General features: G+C 49.4%; 1 protein-coding gene across 1 annotated transcript in view; it reads right to left on the bottom strand.

Moving 5' to 3' along the window:
* Positions 1-1979: 1979 nt before the first annotated feature.
* LOC311180454 (F-actin-monooxygenase MICAL2-like) overlaps positions 1980-25392 on the bottom strand; it is a gene marked incomplete at both ends in the record, with an annotated part of 84464 nt that continues 61051 nt past the window's right edge. The window contains 11 exon segments of the mRNA XM_084248309.1: positions 1980-2020; positions 4618-4720; positions 5853-5941; positions 7217-7403; positions 8366-8473; positions 18271-18393; positions 19570-19671; positions 19880-20098; positions 21094-21123; positions 21125-21217; positions 22582-22731. Coding sequence (XP_084104435.1) covers positions 1980-2020; positions 4618-4720; positions 5853-5941; positions 7217-7403; positions 8366-8473; positions 18271-18393; positions 19570-19671; positions 19880-20098; positions 21094-21123; positions 21125-21217; positions 22582-22731 — 1245 coding nt within the window.

Genomic DNA, 25392 nt, shown 5'->3' with positions numbered 1-25392 from the left:
GAAGCCGTCAACACCTAGCCTGCTCCTGCAGCCACCCTTAGGAGGCCGAGAACCAGACATCTTTGGCACTATGCAGTCCAGCTGAGTGGAACTCTAAATCTTTCCCTTAAAGACAGTCTGGAGTTGGACCAGAGCCTTCATACCCATCCTCAGAGAGGTCCTGTGGGCAGAGCCCTGTGGATCAAGGCATGAGGGAGCCTAGCCTTTGGGGGCAGGGGGTCTCCTAGGATCACAATAGGCTCTCCATCTGGGTAAGCATGCCTGCCATGCTCACTGCCTTCCTGAAACCCATGTCCAGCCCTTCTACCTTACCTTTCATTCACCACTCAGCTAGATGGGCACAGAACATTCAAGAGCAAACTTTGTTAGTTGGTACCTAAGTAAGTGCAAGGTTCCTAAAATAAGGCCTCCTACAGGTCCAAGGTTTGAGGGGCGGGAGGTGGGGGAGTGTTACAGGACACTCTGTCCCTGAGAGCTGAGGCACCACTGACCCTCACCCAGCTATGAGCATCTAGAGCAGAAAAGTGCCACGAGTTTACAAGAAAGAGACCCCAAAGCCTGGCCCAGGAGCATTGGGGTTATTTTCCAAATATTACCCCTGGGTAATATTTCATTTCAGAGTGCCCAGCGCAGCCCCAGAGAGATCCAGCTTACCACAAGTGCAAGTCCCGCCAGCAGTTTAGGGAAGTCTGACCCCCTAAACCAGGCCCTGTGTTGGAGGTTTGGAGAAGCTTCCACACCAAAGAAGAGAGGAAACAATGCGCTTTATAAAGAACCATATTTATTTTCATTTACAGCATCAAATACCATAAATAAAGCTAAACATTGTTTGCTGTGTGCAAAATACAGGGTTCGGGGTGGCACTGGAAATGACTACTAAAGGTCACAAACATGCGCAGTGCTGAAATGCGGAGACTAGCTAGTGAGAAGACTGACAGGGGAGGAGGGCACTCTTTGGTTGACATTCTATAAAGGGAGGGAGACTCTGCAAGAGAAGATAAGACAAGAGCAATGACTTGGCAGTGGCTAGGATCTGCACCGATGCAGCAAGCAATGCAGCATGCAGGGCTGGCAGCCAGGCTGAGAGGGCAGCCTGGCTCTGTGTTGCATGCAGGACAGACACCAACTGCAGCCTGAGACCCACGGCCTAGTCTACAGGAGCCCCACTGCAGGGGTGTAGATTCTCTCTAAGAGCACTTGGTCTGTGGCTCCAGAATAGCAAGAATGTGTTTATAGCCATGGGGTATGGAAACCCGCTGCTCCAGACCTGGGACTGAATCGAATCATCTCTCAGAGGCCTCCCTAGCCTGTGGCGATGCCTGCTCTAGTCGAGCTTCTGCATCATCTGGAGCTTTGGGAACCAAGAGAGCTAAGAAAAGCCACAGTGAAACCCTTGGGTCTCTGCGGCAGAGAAAGGAGTTGCTAGAAAAACTGATTATATATTCAGATACAGAGCACGGGTCAAGCTTGGGATGAAGTCTGGGAGCATTATTTTAAAATCCCACCATGATCAATCAATAAGCTTTCTATTTGAAGCAACTTAAGCAGACGCTCCTGTGCATGTGATTTTTAGAAGTTGCTAGATAAAAGAGTAGTTGTTTGCAAAGCTGACAGAGACCTCTCAAGGGTACTGTCTCACAATCATCGTTAACCCTCCCAGGAAGGTAGCTGGCTTCATAAGTGCGACGGGAAAAGCATGCACCACACAGGCCACGGGGGAGCAGGAGGAGGCGGGGCGTGCACCTGGTGTGGACCCGGTGGCTGGCTCAGAGGTAAGCAGAATCAGATACGGCTCTTGTAGGAACACCACCCGCCTGCTAACCAACCATGCCACCAAATCAGTCCATTAGTATGCAAGACATTCACAGCATGACCATTACCCCAGGGGGGAGAACAGACCAGGTGGGGAAGCGGGTTAGGGGTTAGTACCACTCTCTGAAAATTGGCAAGAGAACAAGTCACCTCAGAGCAGAAGTGTGTCAGCCAAGAAGTGGGTGTAGCACTGGAAGACTGAAATGAACTGGTGGCCACGGTGCAAGGTTGGAGAGAGAGAGAGAGATAGAAAAAAGAATTTAGTTTGGGGAGAGAAGGAAAACAACTGACAACTGGAGAAGGCGGGGGAGCTGAAAATCAGGCAACAATTTGATAACGGGAAACTTCCCCACACAAGTCACTGCAGGTTGAGGACAAGTGAACCTTTCTGGTAGAGACCAGTTGCTTAGGTGTAAGACAGAGCCCCAGGCTGTTTGCATATGCCAACATCCCTGGACTCCACAGCAGCTTGTGTCCATAGGATGTCCTGCCCCCCCCCACCTTCTCAGACCCGATCGATTTGACTCATGTCTCATATTATTTTGGATTATGTTGTGGAGACTTAGAGGCATTCACCCCGGTGGGGATCCACCCAGGTGGGGCCCTTGGTGCGGCCTACCAGGAAGGTCCAAGGTCCCAGAATATACAAACATTTCAGGCTTCTGACAGGAACGCCCTGTCTCATCAAGAGTAATTCAAACCAGTCTCTTTGCAACCATAAATGACATTCTCAGAGGTCTCAGCCTGGTTTCTTGGAGCATTCCATAAAGCCTCTAAGCCCACCCCACCCTGAGCTGGTGACAATGACAATAACATGGCTTTGCCTGTGTTCACTTCATGACCTTGAGGACTTACTTTCTAGAATCAAACATAAAGCGAATGGAGGATTCCTCCCACTATGCTGAACGTTAAAATCCCAGCAAAAAAAAAAACACGGGGAAAACACCAGGCAAGTCATTGGACAGAGGAGAGTACCGCAAGGACAGAGGCAACGTTTCTCAGGAACTTGGCCTTGGCCATGTCCCTTTTTTACCCAAGACTTTAGGGAAGTATTTGGAGAAAGGCCTCTCCTCTTCTTCCTACCCTTTAGAAATTTGTCATCTCAAAGCTCCCAAGACCTGGGGCTCCTAACCCATAGCAGCCTCCAACCTTACTGGAGGAGACCTCCATGGCATAGAGCTGACTCCAGGCCTCAGCTCTCGGTAGGCGGAGCAGGGTAAAGATCTGTCCCATTGGCCTCTCCACTATTCAACCAGACCCAGCAGCTGTGCATGTTCAGGCAAAGTGGACGGGGAGCTGAGCCTCCTCCAGACGCCCAGAGTGAAGAATGCAGATGGGTCAATGCCTACCTGGTTTTGCCCTTACTAGGATATATTTATTTTGCATCAGTCAGCAAACAGCTTCCACTCCCAGATTCCCTTGCCAGGCAAGACACAGGGGAGCTTTCCTCTGGAGGTCAGATACATTCTTTTGCTAGGACAGTGTGAACATAAATTGTTTCTGGCTGCTTTGGCCAAATATGCATGGCTGTTGAGTGGCCAGCAGCCAGGATGCCTGCAAGCAATGCTCACTGGCAGACCATGCTTCTCAGCTATATTTCCCTGAAGTGCTAACAAACACCCTCAGACTCCAAGGACATAAAACGAAAGGCAGATTCTCCCTCAATCTGACCATTACAGCCCTGGAGTAGCTGGAGGCCTGAATGGGATGGAACCCAGGGGTGATAGCTCTGGCTCACACCACCTACTGACTTAGCTCCTCTTCAACCTTGTATCAGCTTGATGGAGTGCTCTGTCATCCAGTGCCAGGGTGCTTTTGCTGAGCACTCATTAGTGGGAAGAGAAAATGTATGTCTGCAGCAATCTGGTTGAAAGCCCGTGGTTCTGTCATTTGGCTGTGACTTGGTATGGGGCTCAGAATGTTTGAGCTACTATTTGATTTCAAAACAAGGGAGCAAAGATAACAGTTAACTAAACACTGCCATGTGCTTTTGTAGGTTTAATTCTCCTCTGTCCCCGTACTCCGTTCTTCTAAAATTACATACTACAAAAAATTGTCCCCTGTGGTCAAGTAGCATCTGGGCACAAAAATGGAAGTGGAAAGGCAATGGCCTGGGAGGGGGCACAATCATTTTGTTTGTATAAAGGTCAACATCAAAAACATTCAGGCAGGGGCTATTATAACTGACCACGGTGTGGAGGGGGTTTGTTATGCACACCAAACCCGTGCTTAGAAAAACTGACACAGGGAAAAAATTATTTCTTGGCTTATAAAAAATTGAAATGTAAACCCAGAATATGGCTCACTTTGGTATAAAAAAGTAGAAAACTATTAAAAAAAATCCTTCATGTTCTGCTGGCCCCAGCACTGAGTGCTGATGCGCACCCTGGCAAGGCCAGGGCAGGTGGCCAGCGCAGGACTCTTTGGATATGAGCTAATTGGGTAAAGAATGCCAGGCGTCCTGGCCAGCACCCTCACTAACTAATACCTCTACTCGGGAAATGGTACGGCACTTTGGGGCAGCCTCGCCTCAGCGAGGCTTGACCGGGAGGTACTGGAGCACCCAAACACGGATGCTCTCCAGGGACTCCTCTGACTCCTGGTACATGGAGGCCAGGACCTCGGAGAGCGCCCAGAGGAGGGGCAGCCCGAGGCTCAGGAGCTCGTATGTGTAGCAGTAGTTGTAAGCATTGTCCCTGATATGGAGACCAGTGGCACGCAGGAGTCCCTGAATCCAGTTAAGCAGGCTCCGGGGCAGCCTGAGAGGCCAGCAGAGCGCCTTCCTAAAGAAGGAAGTGGTGATACCTGGGGGGCTGCCTTCAGGTGTGCCAATGGCGGCTACTGCGCAAGAACTTTCCTTGGGAGTGTCTCGTCGAGGGGCTTCTTGCTCTTTCCACGCATCCCCCTCCTGAGGAATAGATCGAAGAGATGACATTCAGTGCATGGTTCATACAGAAGACTCCTCTACTGATGCAGAGTTGATAAATACCTAACTTGAAAGATGCTGCATTTTGCAATAGTACCCCCCAAATGATCTCTTAGCACTGCTAAAGGGGAGCTGAATATGGATATGACTTTCCTGGGGGACAAACTGGGCACAGTTTCATGAGCCTCCAAAACACACGTCCTTTGATTCAGCAACCCTGTTTCTTCTGCTAGTGTCTAAGTAAATAATTTGAAATATGGATAAAGCTGGGCATCTGAAAACAGGTACTGTAAAAATATAAGGTAAAAGTATGAAATGAAAATGTCCAACAAGTAGGGGGCTCAAGTTCTTAGCCATCTTTTATAGGTACCAGAAGTTATGCTCTGAAAAAAATTTTAATGTCATGAAAACTGCTAGTGAAAATAAGCATATGAAATTGTGGTGATGGGATTCCAATTAGGTTAAAATATAGCCACATAGAAAAGTCGGTAAGAAAATATACAAAATTCATAAAATGTTAATTATGGTTTCCTCGGGATAAGTGAGGATGGGTGGCTTTAAATTTCCTTCTTTATCACTTTCATTTACCCATTTTTTCTGCACTGAACTCATATCACTTGTGTAAGCCGAGAAAAGCCTTAAGTTGAGGGTCTTTGTGGGTGGAGGGTGATTAATTAAGCTGTGGAGAAGGGATTTGCTAAGTGCTGCCAGAGGGAGCCGTCTCAGACACCCTCATAAATTCAGAAGACCAGTCTTTGCAGACATCCAAGTGGCAGGGACAGGACATGGAAATCACACAGATGGATCACGTTTCAGGTACCCTTGCCAATAGTGCCTGGGGGCAAAGTGAGCTCCTGGCATTTTCGTGGCTGAGCACGTAATCCCATCTGTGGCATTTGGGAAAGCTCTCTGGGCTTTCCCACGAGAGCAGCACCGTCACTCACCTGGAATGGGACACTCCGAGGCTGCTGAACAGACAGAGGCAAAGGGGGTCTCCACGCCAGGGGGCAGAGAGGGGAGTCTCGATCCCTCTAGACCCAGAAACCTTGGAGAACCCTTGCAAGTCTTGGGAGGGGCCTTCCCTCTCCACCTGCATTTTAGAGACAGAACGTACCTCTCTTTGTTGCTTTAGCTCTGCCCGTCTCTTCCGTTGCTTACTACTGGTTTTACAGTGGATGAAATGAGGCTTGCAGTAAAACTTGCCTGTCAAAGAAAGACACACGCATGCACGCATGAAGGTTTTTCTCCTGTAAAGCGGAGACACAGCAGACATAAGCCAAGGGCCTGCCACCCTTTAGGTCAGAACATGCCAATAATGGAAAGAAGACCAGGATGCCTCAGACTTGGGAAATGGTTTGTCACCTGCCTTAAAGGAATTGGCAATGAGCTGAGGCAGGCTGGTGGGGAGATCCTCAGGATGGGGCCAAAACCTTCGGATAATCCCCAAAGTGGATGTAAGCCATGTAAGCCGCCTCCAAGGCCAGTGGCCAGGCAGCAAAATGGAGAGCTCTGAATACCAACACTGTTTCTATCTCCTCTTGCTCTCTGGAAACCTTGGGAGCAGAAGACTCAGAAGATATGGTGGCAGTGATGGGGAGGAAAAGACTCAGGTGAGACATGCAGTGGTCACTGGCCACTGCCCAGGACTACTGGGTGCCTTCTTGGCTCAGTTTCAACAGTACCACAGTGACGATGATAATGATAAAACAGCAACAACTTAGCTGGGACTCCAAATGTACTAGGCATTATCCTAAATGTTATGCTTGAAGCATTTCACTGGTCCTCCCAACAACTTTATGTGCTAAGTACCTGTAGCATCTTCATTTTACAGATGAGGAAACTGAGGGAGCGAGAGGCTAGGTGATGGGCCCAAGGTTATATAGCTAGTAAGGGGAACAGTTTGGATTTGAACCCAGGCAGCTTAGTTTGACTATGTAATCATGGGCACCGTGCTATACTGCTCTTGTTATACACAACAGTGCAAACGTCAAGTGCTGAAACTTGGAAAACAATCACTCACTCCATCCATTGCAATTCCTTCTTTGATGATCTCCTGTAAGGCACTTAGCAGAGGGATGTTACTGCTATGGCTAGTTTCATAATATGTACCTAATAAACGCTAATGTTAATATGACATCACTTATCGACTCTATTGCCAAGTGTGGTGTCGGGCACATTATATAGGTTACCAGGTTGATTTCCTCAGTGACAGGGGCAACAGGTGGTAGAGAAGCTGCATGAGAAAATGCACATCAAGTACTTGGCACATAGTAGGTGCCCTCTAGGGAATAGCCGGGAGCCAACAGCTCCCCTTTCCTCAGGAGCTGTGCCCACCACAGGCTGCCTCCCCCTAACTAGACCCCCTGCTCCCTGAACAGTTTTCCAGATGACAGTGTACTCCCTGGGAAGTGCTGGGCCTCCCGAAGCCTCCAGAGGGACAGGAGCCCCGGCTGGCCCCGGTGGGGGGGGGGGGGTTACCTTCATCGCCATCAAAGGCATAGGCCGCCAGGCGCAAGGAGGTGGCACAGAGGCTACAGCGGAAACACTCTCGGTGGAAGAAGTGGCCCTCTGCGCTCAGCCGCTCCATCACGTACACGCGCTTCTTGCAGAAGTAACAGGTGTCGCTGCCTCCTAGGTTCATGGGAAATGTCTTTCGCATGGATTCCTGGGGACACAGGGCATCGGGAGACAAAGGCAGCATATTAGGGCTTTTCACATGCCAGGCCTAGGCTTTTAGAAATTCCAACCTGAATTAAGGGAACCTGTGGGCTCCAGCTACTGTGTCACTGCAGGCACCAAAGTGGAGGGAGGGTGGAGAACACTTAGACGAAGACCCCAGCCTTGGGGGACTGCTGCTATTGTAACTGAGTGATTCTTCTGGTCTGACTGAGTGGGCATTCCCACAGGCAGGCTTTCCCAGGGACAGTCTCTTCTTATCTGTCCCAGGATGGGTCAAGAGTGAGGTCACTGGAAGAGTGTTTTATATCACTTGACCCCTGTAGTGATGCAGAGCAGGCAAGGAAAGCTTGTGGCATCAAAGCCTATCAGAAAACTGCAGGAAAGGGAGAGGCTGTGTCCTCCAGCCCACCAGGCTGCCAGTCAGATCCCTAAAGAAAGGGGGGAGGGTGAAGGGCAGGACAGGGTCACACCTGAGTTATTCCAGCGAATGTGCCAGAAGGAAACCAAAATACCATCAGCTTAAATCATCAGGGATGATAGTGAGTGGCCTGGTTTGGAAAAGGGGAGACCTCAAAGGAAAGGATGATTTCTTCCTGACACGAACTCTCAATCTGATGCAAAGGGCTATGCAGGGTGGACCCCAGGGATGGCTAACTATGTTATATGGACAGCCTCACCGGGTCTTCTCTCTGAGTTCTCCAGAGCCCCAGACAGTTTTGCCTTGTGAAAAGACCCGCGGGGCTCTGGGGGTTGGAGTAGTGGGAGAGAGACTGAGCAAGGTTTATCTTTAAGGAAATGCAGACTCCTGAAAGTGATCACCGCACCTGCAGGTCCCCATGAAGGGGGAGCATTGAAGGGCCACTGTGTCCTCTGCACAACCCTGTAGGCCCTCCCTGGGAGGTCAGAGCCAGTGTCTGTGGGTGAAGGCTGAGGGGTGTGCATCCTTACCAGGTCTGGAGAGGTGGCCTGGGCCTTAGGTCTGTGATCATTCATGTACAGATTGACCAGGACTTCAGCTGCAGCCCCTATTCCGCTGGACACTTTCCCTACCGTCAGCTACCCAAGAGCAGAGGCAGAGGAGACAGAGACAAAGGGAGAGGCCAGTTAGCTCTGAGAAGGAATCAGCAACAGGCAGGAAGTGCGAGAGGGCATCTCATCCACAGCAAACAGCATCCCACATGCTGGGCGAGGCAGAACCAGTTGGCACACTGGAGAGAACAGGAAACAAGTGGGACCCTGGGTGGGGGAGAAAACTCCTTCATCCCGGGTGCCAGGCCTTCAGGATCTCCTAGTTTCTCTTATCACCGAACAGGTAAGTGAACCCCAGAGAGAGGAAGGGATCTCTCCAACGTTGCCTAGTAAATTAATGCAAGATGCAGGCACCTCCTGGGGTCTCCTGACCCCACCCTGTGCCTTTATAGGCCCTCTCTCCTCAGGAGTTAGGGAACCCATGCTGTGGGCCTGCTAACCACCAAAAGGCCACTTTGATTCACACCTGTGTCACTGTAGCTTCTCAAAGTCTAAAAGCCAGAGAACCCAGCAAAGGAGACAGCAAGGAATGCAGCCCTCACCACCAACTCATCTGCAGTGCCCTCCTCTGGATACCTACCCCCTCTTGGAGGGCTGTCAGCTGCTGCTCCCCACAGGCCTGCAGAGAGGTTTACGACCCCACTCTCCTACTAACCAGTTCTGGAACCCAGGATGAAACCCCTAATCTCTGAGCTCAGTTTCCTCAATTAGGAAAATGAGGATAATAGTGCTTGCCTCATGGATTTGTGGAAAGAACTGAGTGAGAGAATGTGTGTCTAAGTGCCTGGCACTTAGCAGGGCTGGGCTAAGATGAAATTGACTCCTCCCTCCCTCTTTCCTTTGAACTCAGCAGGCTCCAGCCTGTCCTGCAGCTCCTGTGTCCCTAGGAGGCAAGGGCCAGGTCTGACCTGAGTGCCTCCAGGCCAGGATCACACTGGCACCTTGTCAGCCTAAGTGGTGATTGGGATGGCAGTAAATGCGGCCTAGCTGGGAAGGCAGGGGATCAGGGTGGAGCTGCAGAAGGCAGTGCCCTGAGGGCCCTGGAGCTCAGAGTTGGGAGCAGCAGTACATGTGGGCCTTAGGGATCACTGCCTGATGGGGGGCGGGGGCCATGCTCATGAAGGCATGACAGCCAGTGGCTACCTACGAATGCTGGGTCCCTGCCCACAAGTCAAGGAGCTAGGGCAGGGGTGGCAGTGGACAGCCTAGACAGACACGGCACAGTACAAATCTGATGCACAGACAGACCCCAATGTGCACCCTCTTCCGCACCAGCTCTAAAAGACCACCCCAGGGAGGCTGCAGTCTCCTCTTCAGGGAAGCAAACAAGCACAGTATGAGATGCTGTCAGCACAGTTCCTGATTCCAAAACCCCGGAGGGAGGGAGCGAGTCTCTTAATCCACTTTACGGATATGGCCAAAGAAGTCGGTGATTTAGGCTGAAGGGACTCCACGCAGGTTATGGCCACTGTGACAAATAACAGAGACCTGCACAAGGGCTAGGGGGCAGCAACACCTTCAACCTAAACCCATGTCTGTACCTGGAAGCCCACATCTAACCCTGTGTGAAAACCTCAGATGTGTAGTAGAAGGTCAGGGATGGCCAAGCAGTTGGCAGTAGCTCCTGCAGCTTCCCAACCCTCGCTAGCAGTGTCCAAAGCTGAGGCCAGCGCATCAGATCCCAGCAAAAGCACAGGCACTAGAGGGGGTGCAGAGGGGAAAGAAAGGGATAGGAAGCAGTTGGGAAGAAGGACAGGTCCGGTGGGGCCCTGGCTTCCTGTCTCATTTGGAAAGCCGCAACCCGAACAGCAACTTTGGAACAGTCTCTCTGGGCTGCGTCTGAGGATGCTGGGGCTATGGAGAATATGGCCAAGGACCTGCTGGGTGAGTGTGACCCCATGACTCAGACAGATGGGATCTCCTCTGACCTTGCAAAGCCTGCCACGTTCTAGGAGCCTGAGCTTCTGGGCCAGGTACTTACCCCACTCTAGCCCACCGCCCCCAAACCTGGGAGTGGTTAGGATTCTGCTTTCAAACACACTCTGCCATTTTTCAGATCCATTTCATGAATGCCAAGAAACTTGACTCCTGCTTCTAAGAAAGGTTCAGGTACAGCAGATCAGGACAATAACCATTGTTTGCCTGATGGCCCGCTCCTTGCAGCGGCCCCCATCACAGCCTCCTCAGACAGGGGCTGTAGAATATCAAGCACTTCCTGAGTTTATATCAAAATACAGAGGGGAGGGAGGCACAGGAGGTCAGACTTGCCTGCCCGCCCACACTGTCCATATGTGACTGTCTCCACCAGCCCAGTGTGTGAACTGGCTCTGTGGTGCTCTCCCAGAAAGATAACAGTGATGCCATGAGACCCACGCGCAATTATTGCCTCCCTTGAGTTAGCAAAGATTGAGGCTACTTTCTAGGGTTTTAAATACAAGTCCCTAATGAGACCTTATTAACCACTTAGCTAATAAGCACTTTGTGCTACGGAGCTTCTGTGCAATCCTGGCTTAGGGAGCAATTACCCAAGCATGCCACTGAGGTTGCTGGGGTTAGGGGTGCTGCCAAGATACAGCTCTGCAGTAGAGGCCTGCTCAGTTCTACCAGCACAGGACACACTCCAAGTCACCTAACTATGAGATCCAGGATGAAGACCACATCTTGCCTATCATTATGGCCAAAAACCCTTTCTCCATTTGCATCTTCATTCCCACATCATGATGGTGATTTCTTAAGCATAGCTAAATGAGAGGACCCTTAAGGAAAAGTAGCATTGACTCTCTTCCATATGACCTTCTTGGTCAGACAGGAACCATCCCGCAATCACCACAGGCCAATACCAAGAGTGGACCAGGACTTCCTAAGAGGTCAAAAAGAGACCAGATGATGTAGAACTTGTCTGAAGGGATAAAAAGGTGCTCTGGAAGCACACCCCCAAAGATAGTGTAAAGGCAGATGTGTCCTGGGGTTCATGGTTACTGCCCTTTTGTTTCCTGACAACAGGGTGCCCTATTGGCTCCCTAAAAATGAGGACATTGCCAGCTAGACTTGTGCTAATTCCATGCTCCTCAAACTATCAGAGGTGAATGGCAGGGTTTTGCTTTTTTTTTTTTTTTTTAATTCTCCAATCTGTTGTGGCCTGATACTTCCAGACACAATAAAAATGATCCCGCACTTGGAGGTATGGCAATGTCAAGTAGCTCTACAGGGGTCTAATATGTACTTGCTGTGCTCAGTGGGTCACAGGCCACTGTCTGCCCATGAACCACACTTTGAGGATCCCTGTTTTAGTCATTCAGGGAAAGTTTGGCTCTGGGGATCCTAAGCAAGAGATTCTCAACCAATATAGAAGCTACCAGAAGACTCATCCTGGTAATGAGCTCAGAGAAAAGTCCAGAGGTTCTCAACGAGATTTATGTATTGAAAGGCAAGCTGTGTATGTTCCTAGGGAGGGCTGTACAAGAGTAGAGCTTACATTTTGTCTGGGAATTATCTGTCCAAACAAAAGTTGGGCCATCTGATGATGTGGCCAAAAATGGGAATCTTCCAGTTGCTAGTTTTTAAAAGTTGGTCCTTTTGAAGGACTATAGGACTGCTTTTATGTATCTTAAAATATTCTTGTAATTTTGAGGAATTCAGGTATGTCTCACTATTTTTCCTCCTTTCACATTCTAATTATTTTTCAGTTAATTAGTTAGAACAAGTTGGAATGGCTGGGCACTTCACATTACATCATCTCACATCACATCAGATTAACCTCACATACAAGAATTCCCTTCTGTGAGCCTCAGCCTCCTCGTCTATAAAATGGGATCCATCACCACTCTGCAGGCCTGCAGAATTGGGGCCCTCCCAGAAGGAGCACACCACTTCTCTCCCAAGTCAGCCCAGATTCAAACACAGTGACGTCACTGTTGTCACAGCACTGTGGCCAGGTGGCAGAAGACTGCTAGACACCCACACACAGGGACGCCCAGCCAATACTGCCTCTCCTGGCTCAGAGGACACCAGTTCCTGCCTGGATGTTGAAGCCCTTGTCCCCCTGCACTGAGCTGGCTCATCTCCCCTCGGGTCTGTGACGTGATGGCCCTGCCTTCCTCATTTCTACACTCCTGGCACAGGGCACATGCTCTGAGTGAAGGAGGAAGCAGGCTCCTGGGACCATTTGTGTCCTAACAATGGGAACTTTCCTCCCTGGGCTTGGAACTCAGCCAAGAATACCAGATATCCAGGCTCTGTTTCTCCAGAGCGGGGCCACCTGTGACCACAAGCCTTGCTGTGAGCACCATGAGGCCTGAGGGGTCAGGCAGGGACAAGAGCAGTGCTTCTGGGCCTCAGAGCTGAGGGCTCTCTGGAAGGGGAGGGTTCCACAAGTAGGGCTGATGGGAGTCTCCTGGTCCCCCATGGGCCAGATCCTTGCTCACTGAGAAGGCCCCTGGTGAGACACATCAGGGGACAGACTGGGGGACTTGGGCCCTCAGCTACCGGCTAAGGGCAAAGGAAAGCACAGGCCACGCTTGAAACCATGTTTTTTGTGGGGGTCCAGAAATAATACTCAGAGTTGAAGTAAAGGAAGGATTCTAGGGCTGCTCAAGCAGCCCTTGGGTGCCAGGCTCTGTGCTGCTGATCATAGGCATTTAGCCCTCAGGGCCCTGGGAGGTGGCTCTTATAATCCCCTTCCCATGCACAGGTGGGGTTCAGGGATGCTCTAACTCCTCTGAGGCTATACTCTCCTACGTGTTTGATATAGAAATGGAAACTGAAAATAACATCTTTGCCTTTAGAAAGAGAGGAATCATCTTTTTTCTCCTGACTTGTGTCTCTTAGCATAATCCCTTCCAGCACTATCCATGCTGTCACAAATAGTATGAGTTTATCTTTTTTTTGATGGCTGGGTAGTGTTCCATTGCATGCATATAGCACGTCTTCTTGATGGTGGTGATGGGCCATGGGTTACTGTGGTGGTGGATAACTACAGGGACCACACTGGAGGGGAGAAATCAAATAACTATCCAAAAATTAACAAGGATACAAGGAAATAAATAAATGAAACATTAACTCTAAAAAAGAAAAAAAAGAAAGAGAAGAAGTAACATGTATTTTAGATAAACGAGTGTTTTCTAGAATTTTCCTCCACTGGAGGGGAGCATATTTACTGGATGCTTCAGGCATTTTCTTTTCTTCCTTTCTTTCTTTCTTTTTTTTTTTTTAAAGAGGTCAGCTTTTTATTGAACATGTTACAAACAAGGTTTAGTCAAAAAGACCAAAACCCATGGCATCATCAGACGCCTCAGATTCTTCTTTCTTTGCTCCTCCCTTCTTTTTAATTGGGGCAGCAGCAGTGATAGGATCTCGTGAGGTCACTGTATATTCCAACCACCTTCAGGAGTAGCTGTTATCCTCTCCATTTTACAGGTTAGGAAAACTAAGGCGCTGAGGGACCTACTAACTTGTCAAAGGTCACACAGTAAATTGTTGCTCTGAGTCCAAGTGTGACGCCAAGCACATACTCTTCTCCCTATAATGCTCACCTCCCTGAGACACACCAGCACTCTGCCAATTTAAATCCTCCAGGCTGGAACACGCACAGGATGCTTCCAAAGAGCTGCCTAGCTCTATCCCAGGGCCAGAGAGAGGGACAATGAGGTTGGGGTGGCCTTGAGATCAGATGAAACACAAGCGGACTGCACAGCCAAGACTACTCAGTTTTCTCTAATATGCAAATTTCTATAGTAAACCCAGCAATTCCAGTTCTTAAGCAAATGCCCAAAGGGTACAAAAAAAAAAAAAAAAACACCTTTTGCAATACACAATGCTCTTCTGACCCAGGAGGACTAAACCACAGTCCCAGCCCAGTGAGGCCATCCCTTGTAGGCTCAGCTGTGCAAACATTCAGCCACCATTTTGTTCTTGCAAGAGCTCACCAGCCTTGGTAAATGATTACTGGTCACACCTAGGTCAAGACAGCAGTGACCTCCCATCTTGAAGAATAAAGTTACATAATGGTTGCTAGGAGGCTGACACCACTGCAGCAGGACTGGCTTGATGGGATGGATGAGTCAAAAGGTGCTGGGGAGATAAGACTAGACCTGATCTCATAGTCCAAGTTCTTAAAGATAAGAGTCTCTTAAGCATCTGGACGCTAAATGAGAGGACCTCAAATTCCCTCTAACCAAAACCACAGCAGCATCACTCTGGACTTCAAAGTGGAATGCCAATTGGAGAGTGCAGGCAGGCGTGGTCTGTAGGCAGAGCCCCAGTTGCATCTCTCAAAGCTGGTGACCCAGTGTGCATCCTGTAACATGTGCTCCTCAGGACCAGTTTCACTAAATCTGTTCCTACAATGTGGCAAGTATCCCTGAATCCTTGGAATCAAGGAGCAGAGTTCTAGGGTAGGAACAGACACGTTGCCTGCCAGAAGGTTGCCAATAAGCATGAGTTTCGAAGGACATTCTTCTTCCCCTAGCTTCCCTGAATTGAGTCCAACTTGGGTCACTGGGCAAACAGAGTATCCATAATCTATTAGGAAGAAGCACTGAGGCCCCAGGAGATGCTTGCTGAGTGCCTCCTGGACTGAATGAAGTTGTTTGTTGCCAGGTTGTCATATGCTGTAAGGGGCAGCCAGCTGCCTCCTCAGTGGAGACCAGCTTTTGCATGTGCAAAGCCCAGCATTGAACCCATGGAGGGGTGGGACCAGGCAGGGAGGGGAGCTGAGGAGGGGACATGATGGTAGATCTGGCATCATCCTTTCCAACACAACTTGATGTTAGAAACTCACCACTCCATCTCCAACTGTCCACAGTGGCCTGACAGTAAGATCTGGAGGGGCCTGTGAGTGCCAAGTCCAGCCTAGGTGTTTTTTTTTTTTTTTCAAATGGGGAAATTAAGGCACAGAGATAATAAGTGGCATGTCCAGAGCCATATCTAAGAGCTCCCCAGTCATTCCCAGCCACAGTATAAAAAGCCCACCAGTTCCTAGTGAAATGCTAGACCCTATTAAGGCAGCCTAATTACACCATCATCCAATGGCCGAGGTTGGCTTGGGAGATGGGTTAAGAATACATGGGACAGGAGGTTTCTTAGGGTTGGGGGGATTCTACCACAACCCAGGAGAAACAAAGAACAAAGCTATAGAGCTGGGGGCCAGAGTAAGTGGAGTTGGCTACTCCCAATCATCTCACTTGCAGTCCCTCCTGTTCCTGTGAGTGGGGCTCTCCATGGACACGGCCTCTGGGCTGGGCACTCAGACAAGACCTCCATTCACGCGTAGCCTCTGGGAAGCAGAGGAGGGAACACTGGGCCAGAGCCAGGAGTCCTGGGCACCAGGCTTTGTTTGGGGTTCCCTCTATCTTTGTTTTCTATTCTGTGGCTCTGCTTCTGCTCAGTTTGCACTTTTTCAGGAAGAACACCCTCACCCCCATCCCATTTTAAATTGCATGCCAGAATCTTGCCACCTGTTCTAATTTTTCCTTAGGAAATATAGTCTTTCTTCCATATAATCACTTTAATATCATTGTTGACTGTTTATTTCCCCTTATTGTTGACTGTTTATTTTCCCCTGTGATGCAAGCCTCCTCAGGGCAGGAACATAACTGTTCACTCATGTATGTGCCCAGAGTCTAAAGTGCCTGACATGGAGCTGTCAATCAAATATCCGTTGAATGAATGGATGAATGTTCAGCCATTGGCTTAGCGAATAACGTTGACTTAAAGCTGCTTGAAGAGCCCGGTGGAGAAGCAGCTCTTAAGGTGCAATGATGCTGTGCCTGGGGGACATGCTCACTGACAAGAAGTGTCTCTGCCAGACCCTACTGTCTCTTGTCATCACCAAGAGGAATCGAACCTACTGGAAAGGATATCAGGGAACTTGGGAGGTGTGGTGGCTTTCCTTGCCCTAGTTCTGCTGTCCACTCTGAGAGGGCAGTGACCAAGTCAGGCCACCCTGAGAATGGAAGCAAAGCCTTCCAACCTTGACCTTGACTAGCTCCACCCTGAAGGGCTGGCCAGCCCAGGAGGGACAGGAGAAAAGTAAAGCGTGCGCCCAGGTGCCACTGTTTGTCTGTGCCCAGGTGTTCTTGTCCCTCCCATCAGTCTGGCAAGGGAACTAATGACCTTTATTCACAGTGCAAAGTCCCCATTTTCCCCTTCCTGGAAGACTCCTCTCCTGAACTGGGCAAAAAGGCTCCCCTGAAATTTTGGTGATGACAAAAATGCCATTTTCTACCCAAACAGTTCACTATCACATGAGTTGGAAATTATTCCCTTGTTGATGAGTAAATGGAGGCCCAGACAGGTCAAGAGACCCAGGGCTTAACAGCTAACCACTGGCTGACCTGGAGCAAGGTGCTGGGCATCTTGGCTGTGGCTATTTTCAGTGGCCTTGAGAACTGGAAATGTTTGTTTCTCTGTGCCGCTCCTGCTGCCCTTCCAGGAATATGACATGCCTGTGCAGGGGAGCTGGGACAGGGTGGGGCTGATAAGATTCCTCACTCCTTCCTTGAGGACTAGGGCCTCTCTCCCCATGGTAGGGGGTCATTAGGAGTGAGCCCTCCAACTACACGCCCAGTGGCAGTTCCGAATTTTCCACTAATGCAACAGTTGGAAGTTGGTTTGTGGTTTAACAGTGAGGATGCAAATGAGCGGGAACTCTGACAGGGCCCTTCCAGCACCTCATGCTGAGACTGAGCACAGACATGAGCTGCACAGACTAGCCATTTGTGGAGGAGCTCCGTCTGTGGGGAAGAGGCTCCAAAGCTATTCCCAAGATCACCAGCTAATGAAGTGGCTTTCACCTCTACTTTCAGATTCAGCCACTGGGGCGTCTAAGCTTCCCGCAGAAACGGCCCCTTTCCAGCCTGGTGGCATCATTTGGCAAGGTCAGTAGCAGGACAAGTGGAACACATGCAGAGTGTCCCAGAACCCACATTTAATAATTGCATGTGAGTGCTTTGCATTATCTGTTTAACCAAAGGTACAACTCCACCTTCTCCCCACTCCCAGCCAACCTCTGCACTTCTATGCAGCTCACCCTTCTGGAACACAGCACAGATCCCTCAGTGGCTTTCTAAGAGGATAAATGAAATTCCTGAATGTGGAAAGAGTGGGCTCAGGTTCACCCTTGCTCTCTGCACTCTGGTGAATATTTTATTCCTAAATTGAAGTCATACCAAAATCCTGCCTTCCATTTTAGGCAAGTCCTGTCTGCCGGCCTGGGTACACCTGAGTTCCTTTCTAAAACCCCTTTCTCTTACACTTCTGTCCAGCAATCCCTCCCATATAACTCTTAGCACTTGGCTCCCATACTGCCTCCCTGTGATTCCTTCCAGGCCTCCCTCCAACCCCCAAGCCCTGGTTCCTACAATCTCATCCTTTAAACCTCTTATAGAATTAATGGATCATATTTTGTCAGAATCACCACGTGAAACTTGCATTTAGTTAAGTCAAAACAAGCCAAATACTGGCAATTTCATATGGTAAAAAGTTCCTCATTTCTACGCTAATGTGTATTTTCCCATCTAAACTGTAGTCAGGAAATTCCTCTTTGTTTTCTCAGCATCTAAACACAGTTGGCCTATGTGGGTGCCCAATTAATGCTTGCTGGATGAACAAGCATCATTGGACACATTTTTGTGTGCTGCCTGTTCCACTAGGGCACTTGCTCCAAACAAAAACAAAACCAAATCTAGGACGATAGTAAAACATCTTACACGTTTCCATCCCAGCCAAGCCAAGCTCCAGATGTTTATCTGAGCAGGCTGAGCAGAACACAAGAGCATCTCAGAACATGCAGGGGGCGGGAGAAGCTAATCGCTCAGGACAACTACCTTTCTGGCAGGAGAAACAGAGTCAGCGGTCGTTGGAGAGGAAGGAGCAGCTGGATCAGGAGATGGAAGGCAGGAAGAAGATGGAGAATGAGGATGAGACAGGCCTTTAGAGAGAAGTTTATTCTGCACAGAACAGAAATAGAAGAAACCATGATTATCTCAGGGCAATGCAGTGGGGCGCACCCCTTGACCGTGCAGCCCCTATGCCTATGCATTCAAGGAGGGAAAAGATATCCAGGCCGTGTCTCAGGACAGAACAGCACATCTACTTCGGAGCCCAGCAGACTATCAGGCTCCTGGTTATCCTGCTTTCTGCTAGTTATTCCAGCTCCCTTGGCCTACCAAAATAGCTATTCCTGTCCCTGCCTTCTTCTGCTGCAGACATCAGTGCCAACTCCTGCAGCTCACACTCTGGGCTTGGTATGAAGTAGCAGCTACAAGCTTAGGAAAGGAGAGTCCTGAGCTATAGGAAACAGATGGCCACAGCAGGGTCCTCTGCAGCCACAGGCAATAGCCAGTCTGTGAATAACCCTTGGAAACCCTAAAAATGAAAGGCAAAGTGTCCCTCCCATGTCTATGACTCTACCAAGTAGCTGGGGACACGGGGCTGGAGATTTTCCATGACAATATCAGAGGAGGCATGTTCTAGAGACTAGACTCGCTGCAAACAAGGGAGCACTCATTATCAACTATGACCTCCCTCTGAGCACATGCTCTTCTTTTCAGCAAGTTTCTGAATAAGTACCTGGATGGAGGAGGCAGTAGTTCCTATTCTAAGGCAAAGCCATTTTTCTTGGCTCAACATTGCCTTTTGGGAAAGCAGAGCATGGGCTAAGGCATGGGATCACCCTCGTCATTCAGTGCCCCCGATCAGGGTCACAGGGAGGTCTCTCCATGGTCCCTTGGGTCATCCTGGGCAGTGGGTTTACTGTCAAGCCACTGTGATCCTTATAACTGGCCAGCTTTCCCTCTTTGTATGGGCTCCTAGGCAGCTCAGGAGCTACTCCAAAGTCTAGGTCTACCAGCAGGTGTTTCTCTCAGCAACACTTTCCTTTGACCCAAGATTATTTTTCTGACTTTGATTTTTCATTTTTTCATGATTTATCTACTTATTTCAAATGTTCCCATTTGGGTCCCTTTTAGATGGCAATTTGAATTCTTTCATGACATAGAAAATGCACAGCTCCCTGTGCTATCAAAGGAGGAAGGAGGAAGTCAAGCTCCAGAGAGTGATTCATGGTCATCTCATTAGATGCCCAATATCTGAACCCCTGGGGCCACTGAAATCCCTGTGTTTACCTGTGGGAACTCCCCATGTCCAAACATAGAGGCCAGGTGAGCTGCCTTCTCCTTAATGTTCTTTGTGTGAAATTCCCTGTTGGCCAAATTCTGAGCTTTCTTCTGCAGTCGAGAAGAGAAAGAAAACAGAAAAAAGAGACAGTGATAGGGACCGATGGTCACCTGGGGGGAAGGAGACAGTCAGGACAGGACAGGAGACAGGGAGTAGACAGTAAGGAAAGGAACCCACCCTGGGCAGGAGGAGAGAGAGGGGGACAGGGAGACACCCCAGACATGGGCAGACAGGCAGGGCCCAGAGTGAGGCTTTCACCTGGAGAATCTTTTCCTCCACTTGCTGCAGCCGTCGCAGCACCCCAGAAAGGGCCAGAGCCCCCTGGCAGGTGGGAGGCAGGCCAGCAGGATGTTCTGGCCCAGTTAGCTGCAGGTCAGACTTGGTTCTGGCTCTCCAGGGCCTGCCTGGGCGCTCGCCACCAGCAGACACTTGATTTAGCTCTCGGAGCACATACCCCGTCACCACCACCGGGGAGAACTGGGAGAGAAGGAAAATCAGGCCTCCTTCCCCACTGTGGCCCTTTCACAGATCCCCCACCTTGAGGGACCCCCATGAGGACCAGAAACAAAGGGCATGGTGGGTGCCACCTCCTGTAAGATTCCAAACCAACCTCGAGTGTGGAGGTGCCACCATCTGCATTAGAATCACCCACATCCTCCTTAAGAGCCTTGGGCCTCACCCCAGACCCACCAATCAGAACTTGGACCACCTCAGAGGTTCTCAATCCCCGCAGCACACGGAAATCACCTAGGGTACTTAACTCCTAGGGATGCTGATTTAATTGGGGGTGGACAGCAAATAATGGTATTTTAAAAAATGTTCTACAGGTAATTCTTATATGAATAAACATAAAATCACTGCACTATATCTGCATGGATCTCACTCAGCCTCCAAAGTCCAGAAGCAATGCAAAATTCCTGATGCTGATTAGACATCCTTGAGTATTATGGGCACTAGCAGTGATTCTATTCAAATTCCAAGCCCAGAGTTGCAAGCCAGAAAAAATCCTGAGGCCATGGCTTCAGGCAGCCTCCCTGCCTTCATGCCGACTGTGCCCCAGGGAGGCCTCCACGATTTGCCAGCCTCTTCCTGTGAGTGGTGTGTAGCACATGGGCCTCCTGAGCCCATTCCACCATCACCGCCACTTTTCCATTCAAAGCTAAGTCCCAGTAACATCCCACAAAATACCACATGGTGTGGTCCGTTTTCTCCCAAGCAAATAGATACCTAAAGCCTGCTAGTAGCAGGCCAGTCAATACCCCTGACAGGCTGAGGGATCCATGCATGGATTTCAAGATGTCGTAAGCTTGGTGATTCTTACCTAGAAAGGTGGCGACCTCAAGTTGTGTCTGCCTTCCCAGAGATCCTATCATCAGCCCTACTCGGGGTGTGGAGAGAGCCACTGACCCCACCCCTCAGAACCAAGTTCCCTCTGGCCTCACCAAGACAGCGTCCACTGGAAGGAGCCCTACCTGCCTTTTCAGAGGAGGTGATGGGCTGGGGTGTGAGCTCCTCTGGCTTGGGGCAGCGAGAGTTAACAGGAGGGTCAGAGGAAGCGCGCAGGACGGGCTTACCTATCCCTGAGACGTGACGTTCCTGGGAGGAGAAAGGTGAGTCCAAGAAAGCAGCGCAGGAAACATGAAGGAAAAGATGAGTCAGACTCAGAGACACTTGGAAGGAGGAGAGGGAGAGAGGGAGGGAGACAGATTTTTCAGGTGCAGAGAGACCACTGGGCTGAGCTCCTGCGAGCCAGGTCCTGCCAGAAAACGAGTCCGGGCTCTCTGTCCAAGTGAACAGCAAGTTCCAGAGTCCCCAACTCTTGGGCAATGTGTGACTCCCAGGGAGGCCATGCTTTTGGCTCAGACCCAGGCCTTGGGCAGCCACTGCCAGCATCCAAGCAGGCCCGAGTGGCCAACCCTGGAGTCCTCCTGGCAATGGGATGCTTCATGCCCACTAGGGGACAGGGATGTGGCATCCACTCAGAGAAGAAAGTCCTCCTTGACCTCTGAGCATGAAAAAGGGTCAAGCCTCCAGAATGGGCCTTTGGGGGGAAAATTCAGAGAATTAAAACTGTGGGGAAAATGGCCCCCTTCTAATAAAATCACCCAGGGAAGTCAGTTCATCGAGGAGGGGCATGCATGTGCTTCTTCCTCAAGACCAAGAATTGTCTGCCTCCAATTAACCAAGAGTCTGGCCCTGTCATGTGACAGGTATTCTCTAAAGGAAAATGGAACTCCATATCCCAAGCTTTTTAAATGTGACAGCAGCATTTCAAAGGAATTCCGGGTACAAACTGAATCACGCAGCACAGACTCCCCCAAGTCAGAGTCCAAAGTCAGCTTGGTCTGCAGCCTGAGACACAGCATTTGACCCTCCTCTAGGCTCAGAGTGACCCTGTCAGACACCAACCAGCCTGCCTGATGCAAGAGAGCTGAAGAGGGGCTGCCTGAGAAGACCTGGGAGGCTGGTCTCCATGCCTGCAGCCCAGCTTCTGCTGGTTGGGACAGATGCCACCATGGACTTAGTGCTCTCCCAGGCAGCCGGCACACTGGAGGCTCCCTAAGGCGCTCCCATCTCAAAGATGGCTGCAAAGCAAAACCCAAGCAGGGAAAGGGCTCTTCCCCTGTGCAGAGCAGGCATCAGCAAACTGGTCCATGGGCCAAATATGACCTGCTGTTACTGACTCCTGTCACTTACTGACTCCTGTAAGTGTTGTCTATGGCTGCTTTCGGGCAGAGCTGAACAGATACAAGAGAGATTGGATAACCCCAGAGCCTAAAATACATGCTATCTGGCCCCCTTTAGAAATGGCTGCTGACTCCTTAGCTAGGAGTTCAAGCCCATGTTCGCCAGGCCTGGCTGGCATGCCAAATCTGTCACTAGCCTCGAATTTTCTGCTGACTTCTCAGCTGGTTCTGGGCACCACAAAGGCAAGCCCAGTGAGCATTTGATAGACTCACCTGCTTCTGCAGAGAGGGATTCCGTGAGTTCTCCTCAAACTTGGCCAGTAGTTGATTTGCCATGGACTTGACTTTGTTCTGATTTCTACCATCTTTGCTGCCTCCACCCTCTTGATTGGAGCCCAAGCTCCGGCTGGAAAAGGTTGAAGTCTGCAAAGGCCCAATCAGAGCATTGGTTGTTAGATCGTGGAACCCAGATATCAGGGAAGGGGTTTGGAGGCTCAGGATACAGAGCCCAGCTTTCTAAAGAGGGGTGCCCCCTGCGGCCTGAGGACATGAGTCAGAAGCAGCTGATGCTCCCCAGAGGAGATGGTGCTCACAGGAGGGGCGAGCCTCCCCAAGGACTTGGGTGGGGGGCACACTCAGGCTTGGAAGCCATACAGGGCTTTCACTTCCCAGCCCAGTGACCTTAGCATGCACAGCTCAGAAGTTTTCTCAGCTGTAAAATGAGGTTGCTAACCCATTTCCCATGGTTGTTGCAAAAATCAAAATGCAATAATGAAGTGATTAACAAAATAATTTTCAAAAGATCACATGCCCTATCATGAGGCAGAGAGTAAGGGGTGCAGGAAGGGTGGGGAGGGCAGTGTCAGCAGGCAGCACACACTCTGCTCTTCTTTGTCCCTCCTCTTCTCATCCAATCCCACCCTCAAGCAGTCCTGCTCTGTGTTGCTATCTCTTTAAAAAAAGAAAACTTTGATTTTGAAATAATTTCAGATTTATATAAAATTACATAGTCCAGACCCTTCCTGCTTACCCTTTACCTGGCTGTACCTAATGCTAACATGTAGAATAATCATGACACTTCTATCAAAACCAAGATGTCAATACTGGGACAAGAATTCTAGCCACACTACATAGACCTGGCGGCACCAGTTTCTCCACTAATGTCCGTTTCTGGCTCCAGGATTTAACACAGGACCCCACGCTGCATTGAGTCCCAGGCTTCCTTGGCTCCTCCCTTCTGTTATCGTTTCTCCATCTCCCTTTGTCTTTCATGGCCTGGACACTTTCGAAGGGGATGGGTGAGTTATTTTGTACAAAGTTCCTTAATCCAAATTGGTCTGATGTTTTCTCATGATTACATCATGGTTACGGATTTTTGAGAAGGTGCCAGAGGAGTGACATGTTTTTATCACTGTTTTATTTCAGCAAATCTGATATCCAGCCTTATGACTGCTGAGATGCTGCAGGGGTCACTTGGTCAGGTTATTTCATTAAGTAAAGTTCCACGTAAGGTTTCTTTAGCTCATCTGATAAAAATAAAACTTTGGAAATTACTGGTGTTCATTGGCTGTCTGTGCCTCTTAACCACAGAATCTGCTCGCATAGGCCCAGAGTAGGGCGGTAAGTGTCATGTCAGATGGGCAACCTGACTCTCATTGGAAGGACACCCAAGATGTGTTCACTTGGAAGAAATTCATTGGAAGAGGGAAGCTATTGTCTATTTTTTTTTAAAAAAAGCTCCCCAACAGTTTATGGGGCACCTCAAATGCATAGCCACTCTGAAGTGTGGGGCAAACACAAAGAGTCACTCCCTACTTCAAAGTGTGAAACGTAACTCTGTAGCGCAACCTCAGCTTTGGAGAAAAGAGTCAGGTAACTGCGGTGGTCACTGTTGTACAAGATCAAAGTCAGCCAGGGCAGTGGGTCCCTCTGATCAGCATGTCTTAGGCTTAATGTCATATGAGTCACTGGGGTCTCCTTTAAAGGCAGATTTAGATTCAGGTGGTATGGGGTGGCCCCGAGACTCTGTGTGGCCAGCCAGCTGCCAGGAGATACTACTGTGCTAGTTCCCGACCTACACTTTGAGTAGCAGGAATGACTGGAAGTAAAATAGTTGGCACAGAAAACAATCCAGAGCCATCTTAGAAGGGCAGGTGCAAACCAGGTTTCTCACGGTCTAATTCTTGTGCTATTATCAACAGCAACAGGAGAAATCACACCCTCAAATAAGCCACAGAAGACTTCCACCAGACACAGAATGTATCACAGGGAAGCTTCTTGGGTGGAGGCAGGAGAAAATTCACCAGCACTAAAGGCAAGAAACAATACCCAGGGGCCTTGGCCATCTCTCCAGTCCTGTTAATCAGCCTTCACTTCCTCTTCCAAATCATCTCCCTATTTGTTGGCTTCTTGCTTACACTAGAGCCACGAGACAAGGAGTACCAGTGCTTGAAGGGATCACCTAATGAGTTTCTAGAAAAGATTTGGACAAGGGTGATCTGAACTCATTTGAATAAAACGAGTCTGTGTACATTTTAAGTGAACCTAATTCCAGTTTCTCTCATCAGAGCTTCCCTTTGACCATGCCAGAAAATGGGGTAAAGCTCAGCTCCTGCCCACTCTATCATGGTAGACCTCATGGCTTTACGTCACCCACCTCATCCAAGTTCAGTGTTGTGAGACCCAGCAAGGCTTCCATGTGAAGCAAGTCACAGACATGAACAGTAACGTCATAAAAATATGCAATTATAAAATGATTCAAGCATATAGGCAGAAGTCTTTTCTAAGTCCTATAACTCAGACATGAATGTAGTATATCCTTTTTTTTATCCAAGGACAAATTATCCTTGTCACTCATTTCATAATTAGTTATCCCCCGGAAGGCTAGTGAAAGCTGAGCTGCTGTCTGTGGCTCACTTACAGTATCTACGCTTGCTTTTGTGGGGTTCAAAGTTTTTTGGAATGAAATGTGTGTCTCGGGTCTCTTTAACAACCTGCCCGGGGAAGCAGGAACTGATACTCTCTTTTTCAGCAGATCAATTTTTCAGTAGCTGGAGAGAGGGAGTCCTCCTTGGTTTTGACAAA

Source organism: Talpa europaea, assembly GCF_964194135.1.
Source record: "Talpa europaea genome assembly, chromosome: 1".
In the NCBI taxonomy this organism is placed as follows: domain Eukaryota; kingdom Metazoa; phylum Chordata; class Mammalia; order Eulipotyphla; family Talpidae; genus Talpa; species Talpa europaea.
Note: the sequence above shows the minus strand (reverse complement) of the source record. Positions and strands in the feature narration are given on the sequence as shown.